The sequence below is a fragment of the Asterias amurensis genome, chromosome 11, assembly GCF_032118995.1.
Source record: "Asterias amurensis chromosome 11, ASM3211899v1".
In the NCBI taxonomy this organism is placed as follows: Eukaryota; Metazoa; Echinodermata; class Asteroidea; order Forcipulatida; family Asteriidae; genus Asterias; species Asterias amurensis.
In genome coordinates, this window is record NC_092658.1 from 10,101,548 (window position 1) to 10,125,383 (window position 23,836).

At 38.1% G+C, this 23,836-nt stretch overlaps 3 protein-coding genes across 4 annotated transcripts in view; 1 reads left to right on the plus strand and 2 right to left on the minus strand.

Annotated features, from left to right (window-relative positions):
* Positions 1–23,836, plus strand: part of LOC139943763 (tuberin-like) — an 84,723-nt gene that overhangs the window by 56,602 nt on the left and 4,285 nt on the right. The window contains exons 28-37 of one of the 2 annotated variants that reach the window (XM_071940552.1): positions 13,009–13,282; positions 14,948–15,121; positions 15,828–15,949; positions 16,647–17,410; positions 18,707–18,785; positions 19,153–19,239; positions 19,717–19,903; positions 20,943–21,082; positions 22,173–22,251; positions 23,510–23,601. In XM_071940552.1, coding sequence (XP_071796653.1) covers positions 13,009–13,282; positions 14,948–15,121; positions 15,828–15,949; positions 16,647–17,410; positions 18,707–18,785; positions 19,153–19,239; positions 19,717–19,903; positions 20,943–21,082; positions 22,173–22,251; positions 23,510–23,601 — 1,998 coding nt within the window. The remainder of the gene's footprint in view (positions 1–13,008; positions 13,283–14,947; positions 15,122–15,827; positions 15,950–16,646; positions 17,411–18,706; positions 18,786–19,152; positions 19,240–19,716; positions 19,904–20,942; positions 21,083–22,172; positions 22,252–23,509; positions 23,602–23,836) is intronic. The other variant, XM_071940553.1, reaches the window with a different exon arrangement.
* Positions 1,112–2,380, minus strand: LOC139944081 (ficolin-2-like). The gene is made up of 2 exons (XM_071941036.1): positions 2,012–2,380; positions 1,112–1,795 (listed from the first exon to the last, which is right to left on the minus strand). The coding sequence occupies exons 1-2, from the start codon at positions 2,378–2,380 to the stop codon at positions 1,112–1,114; spliced, it is 1,053 nt and encodes a 350-aa protein (XP_071797137.1).
* On the minus strand, positions 5,224–11,296 carry LOC139944084 (uncharacterized). The gene is made up of 3 exons (XM_071941040.1): positions 10,904–11,296; positions 9,437–10,000; positions 5,224–5,667 (listed from the first exon to the last, which is right to left on the minus strand). Exons 1-3 carry the CDS (start codon positions 11,294–11,296, stop codon positions 5,224–5,226), a joined length of 1,401 nt encoding a protein of 466 aa, XP_071797141.1.

Below are 23,836 nucleotides of genomic sequence, written 5' to 3' on the forward strand. Positions count from 1 at the left end.
GTGGTACAAACTTGAGGACTATCTTATCACAGATATCTAAAGACTATTTATACAACTATTTATTTTAAATGTATTTATTTTATGTGTATAATTAAAACAGATCCAGCCTGGCTCAATCTGTATATATTGGTTGCTATGGGTATAGTATCTAAACTGATCAGTTGGTTTGACTTTCAGAAGTTATTCAAACACAGTGGTCAAGTTTCTAGCAGATGTTCTTTGAGTAGTACTGTTATGAAAAAGACCCCATTCACAGTTTAAAAAATAGGTTCTTATATATTATAAGTTATCACACAAGCGTGAGTGGAATACGGAAAAATATAGCACTTCTGCGTCCCATATCCAACGAGGCCGAAGGCTGAGTTGGATGTTGGACGCGAACGCGCTATATTTTCCGTATTTCCACGAGCACGCGTGTGATAACGTATTTATCTTCAAGCAAACTTGGCGCGTGACATAGAACACACAAGACCCATGGTAGTGATATTAGCCGTGTAATATAGGTTTTTATCACCACTCCATTCTGCCAATCTGATTGGAGGATTAGCGCATACTTGAAGATAAAGCGCTTTATCACACCCCTAGTGCTTTTTCCTACATGCATTTTGGGCTATGTTTTTGTAGTATGAGACCTATTCCATTTATAGCACCATGTAATAGTTTACAAGGTGCGGTGGCGCAATATCCTGCCGATCAAATCTAGAACACTGGGGAGAGTCCCTTATCTTTATGATGGGTGCACAGGGTTCTTTTATGCACAATACCTAACACACGGTACCTACAGCTTTATGCCCCATCCAAAGGATGCAGCAACAACGGACACAAGAAAGCAAGTGTCAAGGACACAGGTGTCATGACTGGGACTCGAACCCACACTCTGCTGACCAGAAACACCGGAGCTTGAGTCACGACATGTCACGATAAATGAAATAAAAAACATACACAAATGCATCTTTTCCATTCTACTTGTAAATTACAATCGGCCTTCAGCGGTAAAACAAAACTACCTCAATTTTCATTGCTCAAACATAATTTGCTGGAAACCTAAACCAGACTCTCGATCAGCCCAGTCAAAAGAAAAATAGCATGGGACAGAAGGATGTACTCACTATTAAGGTTTACGTAGTATCATACTGCATGCTTTGATGGGTTGATTCCATTTGTACCATACAATGCCTCGTCTGCCAACAGGGTTTTGCTCATATTCACCATTTAAGTGAGACTTAACTGTGCAGTCTTTGAACCACCAGGCTCCACGAGTTTGTTCTGCACAATTCTCGCCATTATCGTTGTTGTCCTTTGTTTGAAATGGATTATTCTTGTTGTCATTTAGAGAGTCATCTGCATTGCCACCTACGAAATTGTCATAACTGAATATATATTCAATACCAGTAATGCGAACTCCACTAAACTCTGCATGTCCTTCTTCACCTGTCCATGTTGTAAGATCCACTCGTAGATTGGTATAACCTGCTGAGGTCAGTTCCACTAAGTTATCATTGCCAAGCCAGAATTCTCCTGATAGGTCACCGAAGCCAGTCTGGTATTCAGTCCAGTTGCGATAAAAGTCTATACTGCCATCAATTCGCCTCTGAAATACAATCCATCCCCTACCATCAGTCTCCATGTCACAGTACACCCTCATAACACTGGATCCACTTGGGTAGATTGTGTATACATTACTCTCGCTATAACCAGCATCTCGAAACTCTTGACAGCTGCTGAGTTTAGGCAGGGGGCTCTGAGTTGAAAAGAAGGGAGTTGTTGGCTCAGTGGAAGAGGGTTGAGTTGTTGGCTCAGCTGATGAGGGTTGAGTTGTTGGTTCAGTTGATGAGGGTTGAGTTATTGGCTCAGTGGATGAGGGTTGAGTTGTTGGCTTAGTGGTTGAGGGTTGAGTTGTTGGCTCAGTGGATGAGGGTGGAGTTGTTGGCTCAGTGGAGGAGGGTTGAGTTGTTAGCTCATCCAAAAGTCCTTGACAACTTTTGAAGATAGTGAGAAAGTTATCAGCCACTGAATAGATGGGTGTGTCCTCTTCTGCATCAAAGTATACACTCCCTTGATCTTCAAGAAAGTCTTGAAGATGCCCAGCTCTTGATGCATTATTCAGCTCACAGAGTTTCTTACATTCATAGAAGTTGAAAGACTTACAGTACTCATCCATGCTGCAATCTCGTCCACAGATGACATAATTAAGTGTGGTTTTTGTCCTGTACTCAGAATTCTTGAGAACTCTGTTTCCTGCACTAAAAAATTGTTTTTTCAGTGTACCACAGTTCCCTCTGTCAAGTCCAAAGCTCTTCACCGATGTTATATTTACTAATGACAGTATAAAAATAACATTCAGTTGTACAACACAGATCATCAACACCTGTTGAATCATCTTAAAGTCTGAATTTGTCTTTCCAAAACTGTCCAAACGAAATGTGAAGTTGATGCTAAGTTACTAGGAGACATAATATTCCAGAACTGACACTATTCGTAAATGTGGCCATTAGAGATCGAAGGTAAGCTTTGCCAACAAGCTTGCTTTGTTTTCATAAGTCACTTATCTTCACCTCTGATGGCTGACAACAATGTCTGGAACCTGTGATTGGCTGAATCAGAAGACGCAGCATAAGAAGAAATTACATTTGGGCAGGAAATGAAGACTCATCTGTAACCTTGCATAAAAGCTGTCATATGCAAAACAATAGGACAGGTAGAAAAGAAAATTGGTTTGTACAATAGGACAGGTAGAAAAGAAAATTGGTTTGCATTGGCAGGCATGATTTTCTCCCTACTTAAGTCTAATTTCTGATTTGCTTGCTCTCGTAAAAGTCAGAAATACTTTTATTGAATAGCTTTAAATGTCTTTTAAAGCCTTTACCTTGTGTACATTTGGGTCAGCCCTTGCAGTCAATAAAATATTCCTACCCCCCCCCCCCAAATATCACTCCTGTATTTAGCCCTCTTGTGCAATAAGCATTAAAGGGTCTGTTTATTGTTGGAAATGATTCTGAATGCTAATGGCAATAACAAGAGTACTTGGTGAGAAGCACAGCAGCTTTGGATATCATAACACACTTTGAGAAAACTTTTCTTTGAAGTCCAGTATGTGCAGTTTGAGGATGATATCTTAATTTTCTGTAAACAAAATTGAATCTGAGAAGAGTTACTGACTGTAACAAATCTCAGATTTTGTATTCCAATTGCAGATTCTTTGTCCTGCATGGTTGCAACTAGTGCTGGGCGAATAGTGAAATTTTGTTATTCGGATACCGCTGGCCAACTATCCGAAATTAACCGGATATTCGAATAGTTTTTTTTCGCCGATAGAGGGCGCTATTTAAAAAAAAAAAAAAAAAAAAAAAAAAAAAAAAAAATTTTGCTGTTCGTTTGTGAATGAGATCTGATGGGCGGATTGATATTAGTTTCAGACAGTGTCGCTCGGTTCATTCATAAAAATGACCGGATCTAATTTAAAGATGGCGATTTGCTTTTTCTTTTGATCGTGATTGACTCTACGTGAAGGAAAACTTTTGTAATCTTTGAACAAATTACGTCAGAAATGTCATTGTTTTAACTCTTCATGGAGGTAAGCATAGTTAAATACTTAATATATGCTGTTTTATGTTGTCTTAATAGAAGTTTCATAAGGATTCAGACAAAACATTCATATCAGTTGTCGCCCGACGTCCGCGGATATTCGGATATTAAAGAATATCCGGTTACTCGGTTGTAATTACAGAATTATCCGGTTTGTGAGTAGGTATTCACGCCCTATGCGGATATCCGGTTAAGAAAAAAAAGGCATTCGCGGTTACGGATAGGAAAACCTATTCGCCATTAACCGGATATTCGAATAATTCGCCCAGGCCTAGTTGCAACTGCTTTAGATTTTTGGCAATCTTTTAAATTTCAATTTTTACAGGTTAGGGTCTTTTCTCTATGGTGTTATAAAGGACTAAAAAAAAACAGTGGAATCCAATAACCAAGTGTATACAATCTCTTTAACACTGTAGTTGCAAAATAGTGCACTTACTTGTTGGTTACAAAATTATACCAAAGAAATGTACTTATTAAGAATTGGTTCCTACAATATGTCCAGAAACAAAACGGTTGTTGGTCTTTCAATTCGTGAACAAAAATGTTTGACTGGCTTATTTTTCAATAGGAAAAGGGCCACAGATAAAAGATCAGATCAAATTTAACCACTGGCTATTAACAGACCTCTTGTCAATCATGACATAGTAGGTTTTTTTTTTTGGGGGGGGGCAATTTGAACCTTGTCGATGCTCCAGATAAATGTTTTGAATACAGGTTCAGTATCAAAGGGTAATCCGTTTCCTGGCAAAATAACACTGTAATATCACGCCTCTATGATTGTCGACTCTGAACTATCTCTTGTTAGAGATGTTTTAGTTAGACCTTGTGTTTGTGTGCCTGTTTTGTTTTGGGTTGGGGGGGGGGGGGGGGCTGGGATTAGGGTACCATAAAATTTTGAAAGATAGCTAAACACATGTTGCTACATTTGATGTAGTTTCAGAGTAACTATTTGAAATGAGCCAAGGTTTGGGAAGTGCCTGTACCAAACTGACATCAATACCTAGCAGTGATGTGTCAGTTAGAGCTACTCAAGTACTTTCACAGGAGTATAAACAGTTTCAAACTTTGCATAACAAAATCATTTTAGTAGATGTTAAATTTGCATCGGGGATAATCTTATTTTAATGGGGCGTCCATTGTTGAAAAATTTGTTGGTGCATGGATTTTGTTTGATCTTTTATAGGGATAGACGTTGTTACTGCTTGCTTGGCATAATTCCCTACTGGTTAAGGGTCAGGTTAAAAAACAATTTTCCTCTCTGTACATGTTCCATGTGGCCTTGGTTTTACAGATAGCATGATACAGTTCTTAAATAAAACTTGGGTTGTGCTACAAAGGAATGCTTGTTCAAATATATTAAATGAAAGTGCATCCGAGTGAAAAACCAGGTTGGCGGTAGATATGTACGACATTATCATTTGGTTGAGGGTTTCTGATTGGTCAAAACTTTTGTTTTATGAAAAAATCCCTACTTTTCATTAGCTGTGCCAATTACATGTGAAGCCCACAAACAAACTTCAGTTGTATAACGCTGTATCTTAACCTAATTCCAATAGTGTAATTTTCTCTTAAAAATGCAAGGTTTGTTGAATGAAAGGTATTGCATAATTTGAATTATGCAAGGTAGCCATAAAACCTTTAAAAATACTGAGATGTTTCTATTGGTTTCATCAGTTCCTGAGTTGAAGAGGGGTGAATTGTGGACTCGATTGATGAGGGGTGAATTGTGGACTTGATTGATGAGGGGTGAATTGTGGACTTGATTGATGAGGGGTGAGTTATGGACCCATTTGATGAGGGGTGAATTGTGGTCTCAGATGATGAGGGTTGGGTTGAAGACTCAGTTGATGAGGGGTGAGTTTTTGAATCAGTCAATGAGGGATGAGTTGTAGACTCAGTCGATGAGAGGTGACTTGTAGACTCGGTTGAAGAGGGGTGAGTTATAGACTCAGTTGATGAGGAGTGAGTTGTGGACTCAGTCATTGAGAGGTGAGATGTGGACTCATTTGATGAGGGGTGAGTTGTGGGCTTAGTTGATGAGGGATGACTTGTAGACTCAGTTGACGAGAGATGAGGTCTAGACTTAATTGATGAGACGTGAGTTGCAGACTCAGTTGATGAGGGGTGAGTTGTGGACTCAGTGAATGAGAATTGAGTTGTTGGCTCAGTGGATTAGTGTTGAGTTTTTAGTGTCAATAGTTTTAGACTGATTAACAACGTATACCTTCCCTTTGAACAATCTTTTAAAATCTTAAAATCTAAATTTCATGTGGGTGTGTTGGTTGGAAAGTCCCCAAAATTGTTTTGCATTCACTACTCTGAACACTCATCCAATAGTTGATTTGCTGTGAACAACTTGTAAGAAAAAATGGGCAAAGAATCTACATAATCAAGAACAATGATTGCATCAAACAGGCCACCCCTCCCCTCCCCCCCCCCCCCCCTAAAAAAAAGAAAGACAATTCAAGATAGAAGTCTCAATTAAATACGAATTTATCAATGGCAGGTCTGTATGCTTCGTTTTTGAAAGGGCAAGGGCACCAAGGCATTTTCTCTTTGGCAAAGGGCACCCTATGAGGAAATTGTAAATTTTTACTGAGCATTTCAAGGGCATCGAGGCAATGGCAAGGGGCAACGGAGGCAATCGCCTCCGTTGCCTCCGTGAAGTATCAGGCTTGCAATGGCATTGATGATACAGTTATCTGTTATCTGCCACCAGCTAACTGAAGGCCATCGAATTTGATTTTTAGTCACAAAACCGAAGCTTCTATAGTGTGCCACCAAAACAAGTAAACAACATGACAACAGCTTCTTCTTTTTTTCTGGGTTTTTGAAAGGAAACTAATATCAATTGCAGACAAACAAAGCTACATGTTTTTTTATTTTCCTGACTCAATTCACTTTTTCCTTTATTTTTATAACCAATGCCACCACTTCCTTTTTAAAATTTGAATTATCAAACATGTACCTTCCCAGATTTGAATTTAAGACGTATCGCCAGATTTTGTTACAGATTTTGTAACATAGTTGACTAGACATAGCCATAGATACTCTAAAAGTCAGCCGAACACTTGACTAGCTAGGCCAACTGGACTAAGCTAGCCCTGTTTCTTAAGTCAACTTGTGATGTTACATCACCATTTCAAAATGGTGGTTAGGTTAGGTAATGTAATGGGAAAACGTTTTTGTAAACTTATGCACGCACACAAAAAGTTAAATCTCTTAGAATAGTGGTTCAACAGTTAATGTTTTTGTGCCAACAAAATGTGCCAGATAATAATTATTATTGCACTATGATGCAAGGTTTCTTTACAAGGACAATACATTTTTCTGTATTCTACGTCATCACCTTGTTGCCTTTATTAACAAACTAATCAACTAGAGTGAAACACAGACCACGCATGCGTGATCTAAAAGTCAAATTTACAAAAGGTTAGCACCCAACCTTGATCAGGGTTTGAAGATCTGTTTTTATCTCAAGTACATTTCAATTATAAAGGAAGGCTATTCTAGTGGTTTTATTCTTTGATGTCAAAACCAATCAATGCTTGCGCCTCGGTTCAATTCAATTCAATACTTTATTTCTACTCAATCAATCAATATACAATTACTTCGCCAATTGTGCACTAACAATCAACCAAATTCTCACAAGATATTTCTGTGATTTACCACCAAGGACAACAGTTAAGCCATCTAAAGGTTTTACAAAACGCTAAACGATAACGCCAGTTATCCAAAACACAAATGGAAAATAACTCCAGATTAATGCGTTAGAGATTTGTAGTGGTTTAATCAAATCCCACACAGGGTTGTTTTTTATTTAAAGGAACAATACAGAATTGGTTTTGCTAGCAAAAAAGTTGCTTGCAGTGTAAGCACTTTATGTAATCCACCATATACATAAACTGACAAACCTGCAGAAGTTTGAGATCGATCGGCCATCTGGGTCACGAGAGAATAGTGAAAAACCGATCGCAAATTTTGCATTGCATCGATGCCAAAACAAAAATGAATAAAACGCTCACTGAGCGATAAACTCCAAACGAGAAACTAGAAATGAGAAATATGACATTTCAGACGGAAATATTTCAAGGGATGTTACCTACTATCATCATCAGACCAAGTTTTATGTAAATCTGTGATCTTCACGATTTGTGTTTCTTACCAATTCTGTAACATTCCTTTAAGTAATCTGCATAGACAGCTTCTCTTCTAATATCTGATTTGTTGTGCATTGAGTTTTTTCATCCATCTTGGATTAACAGTTTTATTTTTGCGCAGATTTCTTTAGATTGACAAACTTGATATAAAGACAAAGTATATAGAATAGCACCCTGCATTAATGCTAAAAAAAGAAGCTCAATATGGTGGTGTCACCCCTGTATTGAATTACGCTGGCGTACTTGCGCCAAGCCATTGTCAGTGTTTTATAAACTGTCATTGTACCATACTACTACGGTATAGCGCGCTGATGTGGTGATCATATATGTGGTGGAAAGATTGTATGACATTTGGGTGTTTTGAGCAAGTGACGTCATTAGTGCAGAGCGCTATCGATAGATGTAGAAACAAAAATCGCTCAGTGTTAATTTGAAATGTCAGTCATTTTTAAGGTCATGCCTGAAATCTGTCTGAAATACTGTCCCAAGTTTAAGAAATTTGCAGCTGAAAACCCCCTACATGTTACATACTTTGATTTCCATGATTGAAATAAGCCCAGTGTGAATAAGCGTGACAATACATAAACTGTTATTTGATGTTTTCTCTGCAATGTGACCATCTAGTTTGATATAATTTCACAGCTTGTTAATACTGGGTGTATTTATTAAAAATAAGATGACAGGAAATAATTAAGCCAACAAATTACTTTTCCCTTTATTGATGTGAATTACGGTCAAATGTTTATAGATTTTCACATAACTTAAAAATTATTTCACTCACGTTAGTAGACATCAACTAACCCACCCCTACTCAATCCCCAACATAACATTAATGTTTGTTTACACCATAAAATTAAAAATGATTATTTACAAGAACAATCCATTTTTGATGTAATTTTATCCCCAAATCTTCCTTTCTTGTGTTATTTACCAGCATGCAGTTTCTCATCCCATTTCAGCTGATTTCCTCGTTTTGTCTTTTTCTTTTTTGTGCCCAGTAAAACCCCCAAAGCCCAAACCACTTTTCAAAGTGTTGTGTACAAAAGACACTTCGTCGACAGAGCTGCATGTTTATAGTTCAGTTTAAAAGAAGAAATCGAATGACCCCCATCTTACCACTCCCTTGCTACCATGGTAGGATCAACATTTTGAAATCCACTATGGCCATTGATCTATTCAAACTTCAGAACAGACACAAAATTTGAATACTTAAACAGGCACCCGCTATATAATTTTTAGCCCTTTGAATTCAACAAAATATGATTAAATAGCTTGAAATGTGTATCCTAACATATGCATAAAATAACAATCTTTGAAATTTTTTACTTGATTCGTCAACGAAGTTGCAAGAGAACACTTAAAGAAAAAAACATGCATTGCACAAATTTGAATTCATGGTACAGCTACAGCTATTGCGTGATTCTCACATAGCAACAGCCGCAGCCATAATCATGTGCATACTGCCTTAGTTTTATTATGTGACACATAATATGAGCCATTTTTTCAGTGGGCAGAGAGTAGTATGGCATTGCGTTTACAGATCACATGATATCGTTTTTATATAAAACTCTGATCATGCTACAAAGAAATGCTGGTTCATGAATATTAAATGAAAGTATTCAGAGCTTTTACTTTAATGGTAATTGTTTTTCACGTATTTTCATGTTACATGTTTTGAGACGGGTTTTTACAAAGGTATCCCACCAAATACCCTGGTAAACCTTTGTGCTTTCTGGAAAATATTTGCCATTTAAGTTTGACTTCAAGCAGGAATCATACCACCAGGGACCCTTGTGATTTATTGCGCAGTTACCATTTATTTTTTCATCATGATCTCTATCATTTGTAGTAAAGGGTTGCCCATTGTGAATGTCAAGAGAGTCCCCAGCAGTACCTGTGTATTCACCCACTGTAAGTTTGTAATTCTCACCAGTAATCGTAAATGATTGGTACTTTTCAAAAGCTGTTGTACTGTCCAATCCCTCAAGATCTACTCTGAGTTCCCATGACCCTATAGAGGTCAGGCCCACTAAGATATCATTGCCAAGCCAGTACTCACCAAAGGGATCACCAAAGCCAGACTTGTACTCATCCCAGTTGCGGTCAAAGTCTACACTGCCATCCAGTCGCCTCTGAAATACAGTCCATCCCCCACCATCAGTCTCCATGTCACAGTATACTTGCAGTGCCTGAGTAGCGCTGCCACCTGGGTAGATGGGATACACTTTACTTTGGGTTTTTCCTGTGTTGAAGAGCTGCTTGCAAGTTCCAGGTTTAGGCATTGGGATCCTGCTTGATGAGGGTTGAGTTGTTGGCTCAGTTGATGTGGGATGAGTTGTTGGCTCAGTTGATGTGGGTTGAGTTGTTGGCTCAGTGGTTGAGGGTTGAGTTGTTGGCTCAGTAGTTGAGGGTTGAGTTGTTGGCTCAGTGGATGAGGGTTGAGTTGTTGGCTCAGTAGATGAGGGTTGAGTTGTTGGCTCAGTGGATGAGGGTTGAGTTGTTGGCTCAGTGGATGAGGGTTGAGTTGTTGGCTCAGTGGATGAGGGGTGAGTTGTTGGCTCAGTGGATGAGGGTTGAGTTGTTGGCTCAGTGGATGAGGGTTGAGTTGTTGGCTCAGTGGATGTGGGTTGAGTTGTTGGCTTAGTGGATGAGGGTTGAGTTGTTGGCTCAGTGATTAAGGGTTGAGTTGTTGGCTCAGTAGATGAGGGTTGAGTTGTTGGCTCAGTGGATGAGGGTTGAGTTGTTGGCTCAGTGGATGAGGGTTGAGTTGTTGGCTCAGTGGATGAGGTTTGAGTTGTTGGCTCAGTGGATGAGGGTTGAGTTGTTGGCTCAGTGGATGAGTGTTGAGTTGCTGGCTCAGTGGATGTGGGTTGAGTTGTTTGCTCAGTGATTGAGGGTTGAGTTGTTGGCTCAGTGGATGAGGGTTGAGTTGTTTGCTCAGTGGATGAGGGTTGAGTTGTTGGCTTAGTGGATGAGGGTTGAGTTGTTGGCTTAGTGGATGAGGGTTGAGTTGTTGGCTTAGTGGTTGAGGGTTGAGTTGTTGGCTCAGTGGATGATGGTTGAGTTGTTGGCTTAGTGGATGAGGGTTGAGTTGTTGGCTCAGTGGATGAGGGTTGAGTTGTTGGCTCTGTGGATGAGGGGTAAGTTGTTGGCTGTACCAAAAATTCTTTACAACTTTTGAAGAGAGTGAGAGAGTTATCAGCCACTGAGTAGAAGGGAGTGTCCCTATCTGCATCAAAGTATACACTCCCTTGATCTTCAAGAAATTCTTGAGGATGCTCAGCTCTTGTTGCATTATTCAACTCACAGAGTTTGTTACATTCATAGAAGTTGAAAGACTTACAGTCCTCATCCATGCTGCAGTCTCGTCCACAGATGACGTAATTGGCAACAGTTTTCTGTTTGTGTGCGAGGTTTTGAAGAACTCTGTTTTCTGCACTGTGTAGGTGTTCAGTTTCACCACACTGAAACTCTATAGCATTGGTTATCAGCATAGAAAACACACAAAAACTTGCCGAGTATAAAAAGACTGCCCATCCTTTTGGAGCCATCTTTTCGTAATATTTATCCAACGAAACAATTGGATGCTACTTTTTAAGAACTACAACTCTCTTCTGAAGGCCTTAGACATTCAATTGAGCTCTGGGTGCCAATTTGTGCAGGCTCTTAACAAACCGTTATCAGTCACTGATTGTCTATTCTCGCTGGATGACCAATCAGCTGTTTTCTCTTCCCACCAGTTTCTATGTCTTTTAAGCTGTAAATGAATTCAAGCGAGCTGTGCTCGGCTACTTTTCCCAAGAGCCTTAACTTATCAACCAGAAACACATGATGGACTTTCTTTTTTCGTCAATGCAGTTAATAGAAACCTCTTTTTAATGTCCTTTTTGTGTTGTTTTTTATTTAGAATTTTTTTTAATCAATCGCAAATGATCAAAGTAAGCCATGTTTCCTTAACAGATGTTGGGCTTAAACAAAGCCCTCTCAAAGACATAGAAGTTTTAACAAAAGAAGAGTTAAATTTACAGTCACTAGCAGATTATTTTCTGGCCGACTGTAAATCTTCTTAACGTATTAAGAGCCTTTCTCCGGTGTGCATCTGGCCTACCCCACCCCACCCCACATTCAAAGCCATGCTGAGATTTCTCAATTAAATACGGATTTATTAATGGCATCGAATCTGACGCCAGCCAACTGAAGGCCATGTGTTTAAGCCTCTTCAATTTCATTTTTAGTCACAAAAAGTAGGCTTTTCAAGTGTGTCACGCCAGCTTTGACCATGTTGCATTGTGCAAACAAATCCAAATCAATGTACATATAAGGACTTTTTTGTTGACTGTTTTTTCTGGGTGTCTATAGAGCACTAGTAAACATCAACTGCAGATGTTTTTTAAAAATCTCTCAACTTTTTTACTTTTCTTTTGTGAGCAATGTCGCCCCTCCCCCTTTAAAGTTTTAAACACGAAACCTTAACTTAATTTAAACCTAGTTGAATTTAAGACTCCACTCCAGATTTTGTGCTTTATTTTTTAGGGAAATGTTTTGACTTTTAAAATAAAATAAAGAGTCTGAAATGTACAAATTTTAAAGGAAAAATTGCATTAGAATATTAAAAAAGTTAAAGTTACTAATATCCATACACACAAGAGCAAGGATGTTCAAGCAATACACAGCATAAGTTAACACAGCATATCGCCAAAAGTTATGTATCATTTTATAAATCAAGGAGGGAGTATGGTGCTCATTGTAACTACTAACCACCACCAGGTCCCATATTGGCATTCAGGACTTTACTTAAAGCTGGTATTGTGGATAATTGGGACGTTGTTTCTCTTGAAGACGATCAGAGCATAGTGATCCAAGCGTTGAGTTGTCAACCACTGGTTCTTTTTATAACCAAAATTACTCTGAAGAAATTTACACATGGCGCTACTGCAAACATCACCTGATTAAATTATTATTATATAGGATTTTAGACATTGCATGGTGAGGTATCAATATATTTGGTTGATAATAAAAACAATAACAATAATAATAAAAATGAGTAGATTTATCGGATGTTCAGGAGACTTCTCAGTTCTGAAAAGAACTGTCCTGCTTTTTAACTACTACCCGGGCGGATGGTATAGAAAATAGGCTGGGACAACTTTGGCTAATAGGATTGTAATTAACTGCACTACCGCGGAGTCAGTTCTTAAATTTGTGTTGTTTCTCTAAGATTATTACTTCAACATCCTAAAAGTCTTATCTTTTCCTTTTATAGGTGTACGTTAGACGCCCAACTGGCAGCACATCTTGGATCATGCGCATCGAGAACGGGGGTGCCCTCCTCCCAACCACCCAAGACTTTCCCCTCGCTGACGTTTCCTCGTTGCTTCTCCGTAACCGGGAGCTGGATTTAGACATAGACAGGGTGGACTTTGTGGAGTACAGTGACCAGGAGATGATGCTGGACAATGACAGAGAAGGAGAGGCGGAGCTAGAGGATCAAGAGATGAAGGGAGCACACCAGAGCCAATCGGCCACAAAACAACAGGGTAATTAATATTCTCACTTTTCTATTGATTGGAGGCAACTAACTGTACCAGAGCTGCTAACTCTCCATGATTCTGCAGAAAGTTCCCTGAAAATAAATCAATCTTTCCATGTTTTGATGAACAGATTTGACACTTTTCCTGATTATGGTATCTTTTCCCCTACTATATTGAATGCAATTCTAAACATCTCCCTGATTGTTGTGCATGATTTCCCTGTTGCAAGATGCAAATGTTGGCAGCTCTGGTATACTGTATACACAATGAATACTTCTGCAGCTTAAGAGACAAGCGTAGATTTTGGCAGGTAGAATGTTTGTGCACTTTCAAATACTTGTGCTTGCAATAAAAAGGTTATTTTAAAATATTTCTGCACTTACTAATCAATGAACTTTCAGTGTGTTGTTGTTGTCTTTTGTGGGGGGGGGAGGTAAATGTTTTCCAATTTCATGTAATTGTTGTTTTACAATTTCTACAGTTCCATTCGTGATATCACTTACTCACCCTTTTTTCTTTTGAGAACTTTTTAAGGTTCAATTCTCTCAGCCTATTTTATACTGAACTTGTTTGCTTTTAAGGCACTGGACACTATTGGTAATTACTGACAACAATTGTTAGCATAAAAACTTAATTGGTAACAAGCGCATGGAGAACTGTTGATAGTATAAACATTGTGAGAAACGGCTCCCTCTGAAGTAATGTAGTTTTTATGAAAAAGGTAATTTCTCACTCAAATATTAAAACTCCTTTTAAGGCATCTGAAAGCACATAAATTTGTGCAACACATGTGTTTTTTCTTTCATTTGTTTCTTGCAACTTGGGAGGACAAATTGAGCTCAAATGTTCACAGTTTTTTTCATTGTATGCATAAGTTTGGACACACCAAGTGAGAATACTGGTCTTTGACAATTACCAACAGTGTTCAGTGCCTTTAAAACAGCTGTTTTAGAACAAACTTGCTACACTTATTTTTCTGAGTTTTGGTGGTGGCACCTGTGTGTTTCTTTTTTTTTCTTTCTTTGAGATGTCTTGTTCTTAAAGTCTTGTGGATAACAGATTGATGATCATCCTCTAAAACCAATTCTATAAAGAATAGTATGTCAAGAGTCTTTGATAAAAAAATGAAGCTCTCATAAAACAAGATCAATATCTTCTAACAAACTGGTAAAAACCCTCTAACTTAAAAAAAAAAATTTAAAAGAGAGGAAAATACAAGTAATTTTTATAGACCATTTGACCTGTGACAATATAAGTTTCAAACCAGCAATAGCCTGGACCTCCGGCATGCATGATTTGTAGACAGCCCAATGGAAGTTAACACAAAGTCATTTATTATATGGAGATTGCATTGTCTGGATTTTATTAAGGTTTGATACAAAGAAAGGAGGCACATCTAAAAAAAAATTGGTTTAGCTGTTAAGTGTTTATATGTGGAAATTATGACACAAAATGAACCATTCAAACATAACCAGAGTGGCATCTTGCCTGCCAGGAAATGCCCTTGAATGTACAATGTCACTCTTTTTTGTAAACAAAGGTTACATGGTCCATCACCTAGCCTTTCATGAGGATGAACATCAACTTGTTCTAACAATTATGTGTTTTTCAACTAACATTTGTTTTGTGCCTTTTTGTATTTTGTTTTACCTGCATGTCTAACAACTAAAGCTCGCTGCCCTGACTTTTTAACCTTTGACCCCAATGAGAGCGAGGACACTGACACCTCCAGTGATGATGGTTGTGGGTTCTCTCCTCCAGTAATGGCGGATTTCTCGTTTGGCCAAAGGCCGGCCATCAATATTGATTCATCTTTTCTTGATCGACGCAGCAGTTTCTCTGACGGTCAGCAAAAAACAGAAACTAATCAATGAAATCACAACTTTTTAATAAAAGTGATAAGACTCAACTGACATTAAGGTTTTGCATTTTCAGCCAAGGCCAATAACAAAAAAGTAGTTAATAATGGCCTGATGTTTCAATCCTAGCAGAGTCGAAAGCTTAAATTGTTTTGTAATTATAGTTTGCTGTTTGTTTGGGGAGGGGTCCTCAGCAATTTTGTATTCAGTCTGTCAGTGAATAAAAATTGTCAATAAAATGCAGATGTGCAAAAATTGTTAAGGGTTTGATCCTAGCAGAGTCTTTCTCGAAAGCTGAAAATTATTTCCTAATTATAATTTACTGTTTGTTTGGGGAGGGGTTCTTAGCAATTTTGTATTCAGTCTGTCAGTGAAGAATTTTTTTTTTTTTTTAAATGCAAATATTTGCAAAAATTGTTAAGGGTTTGATACTTCAGCCGTAGTTGGTTCTTTCTCAAAGGCCAATGGTAAAGTATAATTAAAGAATTTTTCAATAGTTTCTGTTGTATTGCTTTACTTTCTGTCTCATTCTTTACAACCTATTTTCTTTTCAATGAAGAACAAAATATGATTATCCTTTACTTACAAATCTTAGACAACACAAAGCAAAAGATCCATATATTTTGTTGTTGTTTTTCATATAATGTTTACTTACTGTTTTATCTATTGATTGATTTGCTTTGTATATGAAGATGGTGGAGAAGATTTCCAGTTGCAAGGATTCTCCAAACCGGAGCTTGGTCTGTCCCCTCTGGGGCATGATATGTCTTATTATATTAGATACAGCTCAGCGCATAGGGGCAGCATGGATCAGGTAAGAGTGTGTAACATTGATATCTAAATGCTAATATATCGGGCTTGATGTTTTTCCTTACTTTGAGTCTGATTTCAAGGTTTTTTTTAGTCCTTTGAAAAAATCAGATTTTTATTTATGAAAGCTAACACCATGTGGAAGGATTGGCACTTACACTTGATAAAATGTTTTCATGCCTAATATACCCAGAGTGTGCCTACATGTGACGTTGAGTTCTACTTCACAAAAAATTACTTCAATGATTACCGGAAGTTTGTAGGAAATGCATGGAACCAGAAATTGATCATTGGACTTGGGTTTTACATGTTTTGCAGAGAAATGGTTTTGCCACTGAGATTTATTAGTTTCTGTCAAAAGAATTTGCTTTGAATGATGACATTATTCTCAAGAATAAGAAATACCTTTGAGTACTAAGATCCATGAAATGAGTCCCAAGTCACTCAGCTCCCACCCAAGGCACAAGTCAATGATTTCCAGTCCAAGTCAAGCAACCAACACACTGTGTTCTTACTAAAAATGTATATAAATATTTTTATCATAGATAGAGTCTGTCTTATAAGACAGTATGTCCAATAAAACGTGCACCATCATCCCCTGTAAACTATTACATGGCCGTGTGTAATTGTTTATAAAGCACAGAGCCCAGTACTTGCTTGATGTATTAACTAAGCTTGCCTATTTGATTACTTGGTTGTAGAGCATCAACATGGCAACAATACTTGCTGATACTGCCAAAGATCTCGAGAACATTGCCAAGCTTGTTGAAGAATCCGACCCAAACAGGATGATTCTTCCCCGGTCCAGTTCATGTCCAGATATCATAGAGACTGTTGCTTCCATCCAGACGTCCTCCATGGGGAGCGACGATCAAGACAATATCAGTACCTCTCCAAGAAACATGGTCAAATCCTTTATGGAGAAACAGATGCCCACTTCTAGCTCCTACAAGGAGATGTCCGTCTTGGAGCAGCGACTTCAGCGAGATGAAGTTGCTCTTGGATTTGTCCGGAGGGCCTCAACCACTGCAAATGAAGATGAAACTGTCTCTGGAGAAGCTGGCAAAGCCAAAGACCTCGAAGACCCATCATCAGTGAAGACTGACCCCTCTGTAGCAGCTTCAAAACTGCCTCCTCCTAAGTTTCTAACACCGGACGATTCTGCTCCGGACACCCCTGGTCAGATGAGACGACGAATCCGGCCGGCAGAGAAGAGACCAAGGCCTGTCTCCTTGCCACCTCAGACAGATGCAGAGAACCTGGATGGGAAACAGCAAAGTTTTCTTGGAGAAGATGACCCCTCAAGGAGTAGTCAGGGAGCAGATTTACAACCCTTAAGGCGGCCAAGAGGGCACACAATGTCCTCTTTGGCTCCTAACTCCACCACTGAGGACCACGCCGGGAGAAAAAGACGAACCTCGGAAAACCGATCCCGAGTGATGACCAGAACTGGTCTTAGTCCAAGGTATGTTTCAGTAAGGGTGGTTCTATGTTGCAAAGACAGGCATGATATTCTTCCTCAGGCATGCAACTCTTCCGCGTTTCCGCGGAATTCCGCGTTTTTGTTTTTATTTTTACATGAAAAAAAAGGAAAAAAGAAAAGAAAAAAACAACAACAAAAACAAAAAACAAAAAAAAACGTTAAAAAAAAGTTTTTTTTTCTTTTCTTCTGTTTTTTCACAGATTTTTACAACTACAATCATGTTAAATAAGCCTAGTACATGCTAAAAATGCACCTTAGAGCATAATAAACCTCAACATTTTCTAGGGTACCATTGTGGGTATCATGTCCCTTGGCATTTCGGCCGCCTCGCTCTGCACTTGCCTTGTGCCTTTGAAAATTTTCCTCTTTTTTTTCAACGGGTAGTTGCATGCCTGCTTCCTACTTAAGTCTGATTGCTGAATTATTTTGCTATCTGAAAGTTTGTGATCAAATAGCCTGAAATGTCTATTAAAGCCCACATCAAATGTAGGTCAGGTCTTGTACTTGATGAAATAATCCTATTTTTATTCCAAGAACCAATTATCATACCTGAAAGTTGACATAGTCTAATCTAGTTTACACTTGGCGCAAAAGCAACACACATGTTGTGTGTTTTTAATGTACTAAAGTTTAATTTTTAAAAGATTTAAAGGAACACGTTGCCTTGGATCGGACGAGTTGGTCGTTGAAAAGCGTTTGAAACCGTTTGTTATTAAATGCAAATGGTTAGATAGATAATTTAAAAGTAGAATATAATTATCCACACAAATTTGCCTCGAAATTGCGTGGTTTTCCTTTTACTTTGCGAACTAACACGGTCGGCCATTTATGGGAGTCAAAAATTTGACTCGCTTAATGGCCGACCGTGTTAGTCGACGAGATAAAAGGAAAACCAGGCAATTTCGAGGCATATTTGTGTAGATCATTGTATTCTACTTTCGTAACATCTTTCTAACCATATACATTTTATAACAAACGGTTACAAACGCTTTTTATAGACCAACTCTACCGATCCAAGGCAACGTGTTCCTTTAATAAATTGGCTTATTTAAGATACTTGCATCAATAAGGTCAATCTTTTGTGCAAGTAAATGAATAGGTATCAGCTTGTCTAATATCACTTTTTTAATGGATACACAGTCAATATAATAATAAATACAATAAAAGAAATGAATATTAATTATACATTACCAAGCACCAGACACTTCTCTTGGCTACTTTCCAAAGCTAAACCCTTGACTTTTATTAGTTTTTGACTTATCTTTTCCTTCTACTCAGCTTCGTGTTCTTGCAAATGTATTACTCTCCAGTGTTCTCTGATGACCAAGAGAGACCACTGGCTTTGCCATTTTCACAGGTGAGTCAATGAGGAAATTAACTAGAAATGTAAATTGGAAATTCCACTACTTTAGTCTGATCTCCGATTTGTTTTTGCCCGAAAAGAGTAATAAAGTGAACACCATGTGACAGGCATAGTATTTTTCCTACTTAACTCAGTTTTCCATCTGTATTCCGATTTATCAGAGAATCTACACAATTTTTCAATGTTGATCTTTCTACTTTCTCCAAAAGACAATCAGAGCATACTGATCGAAACTTTGAGTTGAAACCAATGGTTCTTTTCAGAACCACCCCAACTTATTTAGAGATTATCATTACATGGTGTTACCGCAAACTGCTATAATGTTGATCTTATTGTCATATGTGTGTGTGTGTGTGTTTAGGTGACTCAGAGAGCTGTGAAGGTGCTCGACAGGATCCCACCGTACGACACACATAAGATAGGAGTGCTGTACGTTGGCTCTGGGCAGGTATGATCTGATCACATAAAAATGACGACCCTATCTTAGGGTTGGGAGTTTACGTTTATTTTCCCCAACCAGATGGAATACAGTAGATGTTGATACAGAATATTACTTGGTTTAACTCTTACGCTGTTGTGTATGAAGCACTTTATCCTCAGTACTTTCCCGAGTTCTGTGAAAAGAAAATCACATACATTTTATTTGGCTGGGATTCAAACTCAAGATTTAATAGACATCTATTTAACCAAAACAATCTGAATCAGAATTTTCGAATAGACTTACAGTCCTACTGCAAACTTAAGCATTTTGTTCCCCATAGGCTCGATTTCACACAAAACTAAGATTAATTTTAAGTGCAAATCAGTATTAATTTCTAAGCAAAATAGACACCATTCCAACCAATCCTAAAGGGTGCTGTGTGTTTGCGGTATGTTTTCATACCTACATGTAATCAAGTCCTTGATTTTGTTACACCCCTGACAGACGAATGATCAAGCGACCATTTTGTCCAATCTCTATGGATCGGCTCGCTATGTGGAGTTCCTGCAGGGTCTTGGTAGACTGATCTCCCTGAAGGATGTATGTCCTAATGAGGTGTACACTGGAGGTCTTGACCACCAGGGGAGTGATGGAAAGTTTGCTTACTGGTGGCATGATGATATCATGCAAGGTATGAACATTTTAGAGGGTTTGGGTACATTTTGTAGGCCACAAAACACAATGTCCACAGGTTTACATTAAACTTTGATATTTGAAGATAATGAAGATCGATAGCTTCCATTAAAATATAACGTGCTGAGGTGCTGTAGATTTTGAGAAATGTGTAAAACAATGTTACAAAAATAATTTTTGTCTCAGGAGATGAACATTATTTTACCATGAATTTACCAGTACTGGTATTTACACGACTCCCTGGAAACATTGCTCTGTGATTTTCACCTTTTATATGATTTAACCACCAGAACATGATTTGAATGCTCTAGACTACCTGGCCATGAAACCCTGCAAAAGAGCATACATTTTAAACCAATAGCAGATTGAATTTCCTGCTATGGCAAATAAAATAATAATTGAATAATTTTAAAATGCGACTATGTAGCTCTAAAGCCATTTGGTAAAGTAATGTGTGATATACATAGGCATGCATACTGCTTGAATGGGATTTGAACCCATGACCCTCATGCCAGATCTTCACCATTTCAAACATTTCCATGCCAATCCGCAGGATTTTTTTTCTCTGATTTTTTAAATAGCTTTTTTAGTAATAATTTTCCAATGAAATTATTGTTTCCACAATAAAACCCTGACTTGACAAAGGAAAGACAACAACAGGTTCTCGTAATTAGCTCTGATGTTGAGCAGGCACTCACTACGATTTGCAAAACCTAAGCCTTGGCCTAGATCTACCACGCTTATATTGGGATCGCAGAATGCTCGGACTTACCTCCCATTGAATCAAATATAGTGACAAACAATAGTGGCAGCCTGTCCATTATGCCACATTTGTAAAACTACATAACAAAGGTCTGGAATCTGGGTTGGGGGCAGGGGCTCTCACACAATAACCCCCGGAAATTATACAGGACGCTTTTTCCAGAACCTTTTTTGTTAACTTTTCTGTGTAAGAACGCTATAGATAATTATTATTATATTTGATGTGTTTCTATGAATGGATTTTTTAAGGGTTTATGTTTTGTTCCTTCTTGTAGTTATATTTCATGTTGCTACCTTGATGCCCAATAAAGAGTCGGATCCTACGTGTAACTCCAAGAAGCTCCACATCGGTAACGACTTTGTGTCCATCGTTTACAACGAGAGAAACGAGCCCTACAAACTGGGGACAATCAAGGTGAGTTAACACTGTAACGATGACCAACTTAAAATAACACAAGAATACTATTTACTGGGTTTTCTGTCCCTTGTTCCCGGAGCTTATTTTACACTCAACAAGTCATGACTTTATTACACGAAGAAGAAGTGCTCCGATGGGGGAGTTATGCTGACGCCCACCTGCTGGTCGATCATCAGCTACTATGACACTGTACAATTGACGCACGCTGTGATGAAGTCCACGGTATTTTGTAGAAAACATGGCACTTGAGTAAAAGAGAAAGGACCAATTGTGAAATAAATTAGATTGCTTTGTTTCTTTTTTTGATGAACAGTGCACTTCATTTTTTAAAGTAAGTAAAACAAATTCAAACTCTTTATTAGGAAACTTTTTTTTTGTTTTTTTTTTTTTTGGGGGGGGGGGTTGGAGGCAATTATTGTCTTCTTCCAATATTTATATTATGAAAAAAATTGGCTTAGTTATTACCGCCGGCGAACGATTGCAAACAACAATGGCATTGGGTTGACAGAAATATTGATTCACTGTACCCAACAGCACATCTCAGAAGAGCATAAATCAATTTATGTGGTAGCAATTATGCCTAATTACAATCTCAGGGTCATCTTTAATACGTTACAAGGAGGGGAATTACAAAACAGTGGGCACGATCAAGGTTATGTACCCAGTGCTGTATTGTACTTACAATTTATAGCCGTGGTGTAACATTTTGTCATTTTGTGCCTAATTATGGGATAGGCCCAAAAAAGAAACTCTGAATTTAGCCACAAAAATTTTAAAGTGTACATCCTTTTCCATGAGTGGGTGTGTTTACAGTGAATTAATTAATTACGTCATTAATATTAATGGATGAGCAGTTAATCTGCCTGGGCATTCAGCAGTCCTTGGCGTGTGCATGATCAAGTTGAGTCCACTGTTTAGAAAAGGAATTACACATAGAGATACCAGGTGTGAGTTGTCAGATGAAAATGATATTTCATTTTGGAATAACTCCTTAATGGAGCTTTCTTGTAATGTATATTTCAGAAATTGGCTTTCAGTGAAAACATCTTGTCCAATGTTTAACTTCTTCTTTTTGTTGTCTTTCTAGGGTCAGTTCAACTTTGCTGAGATTGTCATTGAACCGTTGGACAGTGAGAGTAATTTAGTGACCGTTCAGGCAAAACCAGGTACAAGGCACATTCTGCGTCTATTTATACAAAAAGAATCAACACAGAAATTGATTTTTGTTCTCTTGCATAGTTCCTTGTGACCCCGTCGACAAAACTATCAACTGATTATTTTACTTGCTTTTGGTAGAAACAGTGCCCATTTTATTAAGCCTGTCAGTAAAAACCCTGCTAAGCACAGGAAAAAATTTTACTTAGCAAAAACAGGTTACCATCCAACATTCCATGAAGCTTATTGTTGCAACTGGTGCCCCACTCATTTTTTTGCTTAGCAAAGAAATTTGTTTAGCAGTATTTTCTGCTAAACAGCTTTAAGAAATTGGACCCTGTTCTACACAGCCAAAAAGGCGGTGTGTTTTTGGACAATTGCTTAGATTTATATAAAGACTAGTAAGTAATAGATTGATCAAGCATGAGCAATCTTAGCTTATTTCCTCTTGATATCATTCTTTCCTTTTTTTCTTTCCTCACAACTGCGTTTTTTTGTAAAGTTTTTTTTATAGAATAAACAAACTGCGAGCATGATTGATCGAAATGCCTGAGCAAACTATGATGTCACCATAGACCATGTAAATGATTAATCTGTGGGTCAAATGTTGATACAAACCAGGCCTGGCTTCCTGCAGGTGTGATTTGTTTGTTCAGAAAGAGCAGTCTCTGTGACTTGGTGAACATTACATTGCAATTTCCTCCATTTTACTCTGTCTGAACAGAGTAAATTGCAGTGTTAAACATTTATTAACAAATCTTGATATTTTGTTTACAATTCTTTTGATTAATATGACTACAAAGTGCTCAATTTTTCATATGACGGATGTTGTATCTTTCCTGCCAGGAAACGTCTGGAGTGTACAAATCTGCGTTTTTTGTAAACAATGTGACGTTATGTAAACCACTCTATTATCAACTCAAACAAAATCAAGCCCAGGGCCCGTAATGTAGCTTTATTAAGCGTTATTAGGTTAAGATCAACAGCCAAAACGTCATGTCACATGTAGCATCTGTGACTAGTCAGTGGAGTAACCAGAGATTTTCATTTGGGATTTGGAGCAGGGGCAAAGCAAAATTCTGAAGGGGATTTTTTAGTGTATCGAACCATTCATTTGTACTTTTTTTATCTCTTAATTATTACATCGATTAAGTTGAACCTTTCTTCATTGTCTCATATTGATTCTGTTATTTGCACATGCGTTGTTGGATGTATAACAATATAAATAAATTAATAGTTAAAGAAAATGTAATTCTGATTTGTTTATAGATTTAGAAGCAATGATTGGAAGTAGAGGTCCACGCATGATAACCAATAAGAATCTGCCCCTCTTGGTTCGACAGATGGCGCTGCATGCCAATGTAAGTTTTCCTTCAGGAAAATAAAAAAAAAGTTAAATTATTAACCACCTAACCCCTTTTCACACTTATCTATTCCCCGGGGGCGTCCATACGGAATAATAGCCGGCCCTCTCAAACTTTGATTTCTTTACCCCTGAGCTACCCTGGCAAATGGACGCACCTACCCCTGCTTTGGAGTATGAGTAAGCGGTAAAGCCAAGTGAAACCCAGTTGAATAGGGACCTTGGCGGGGACA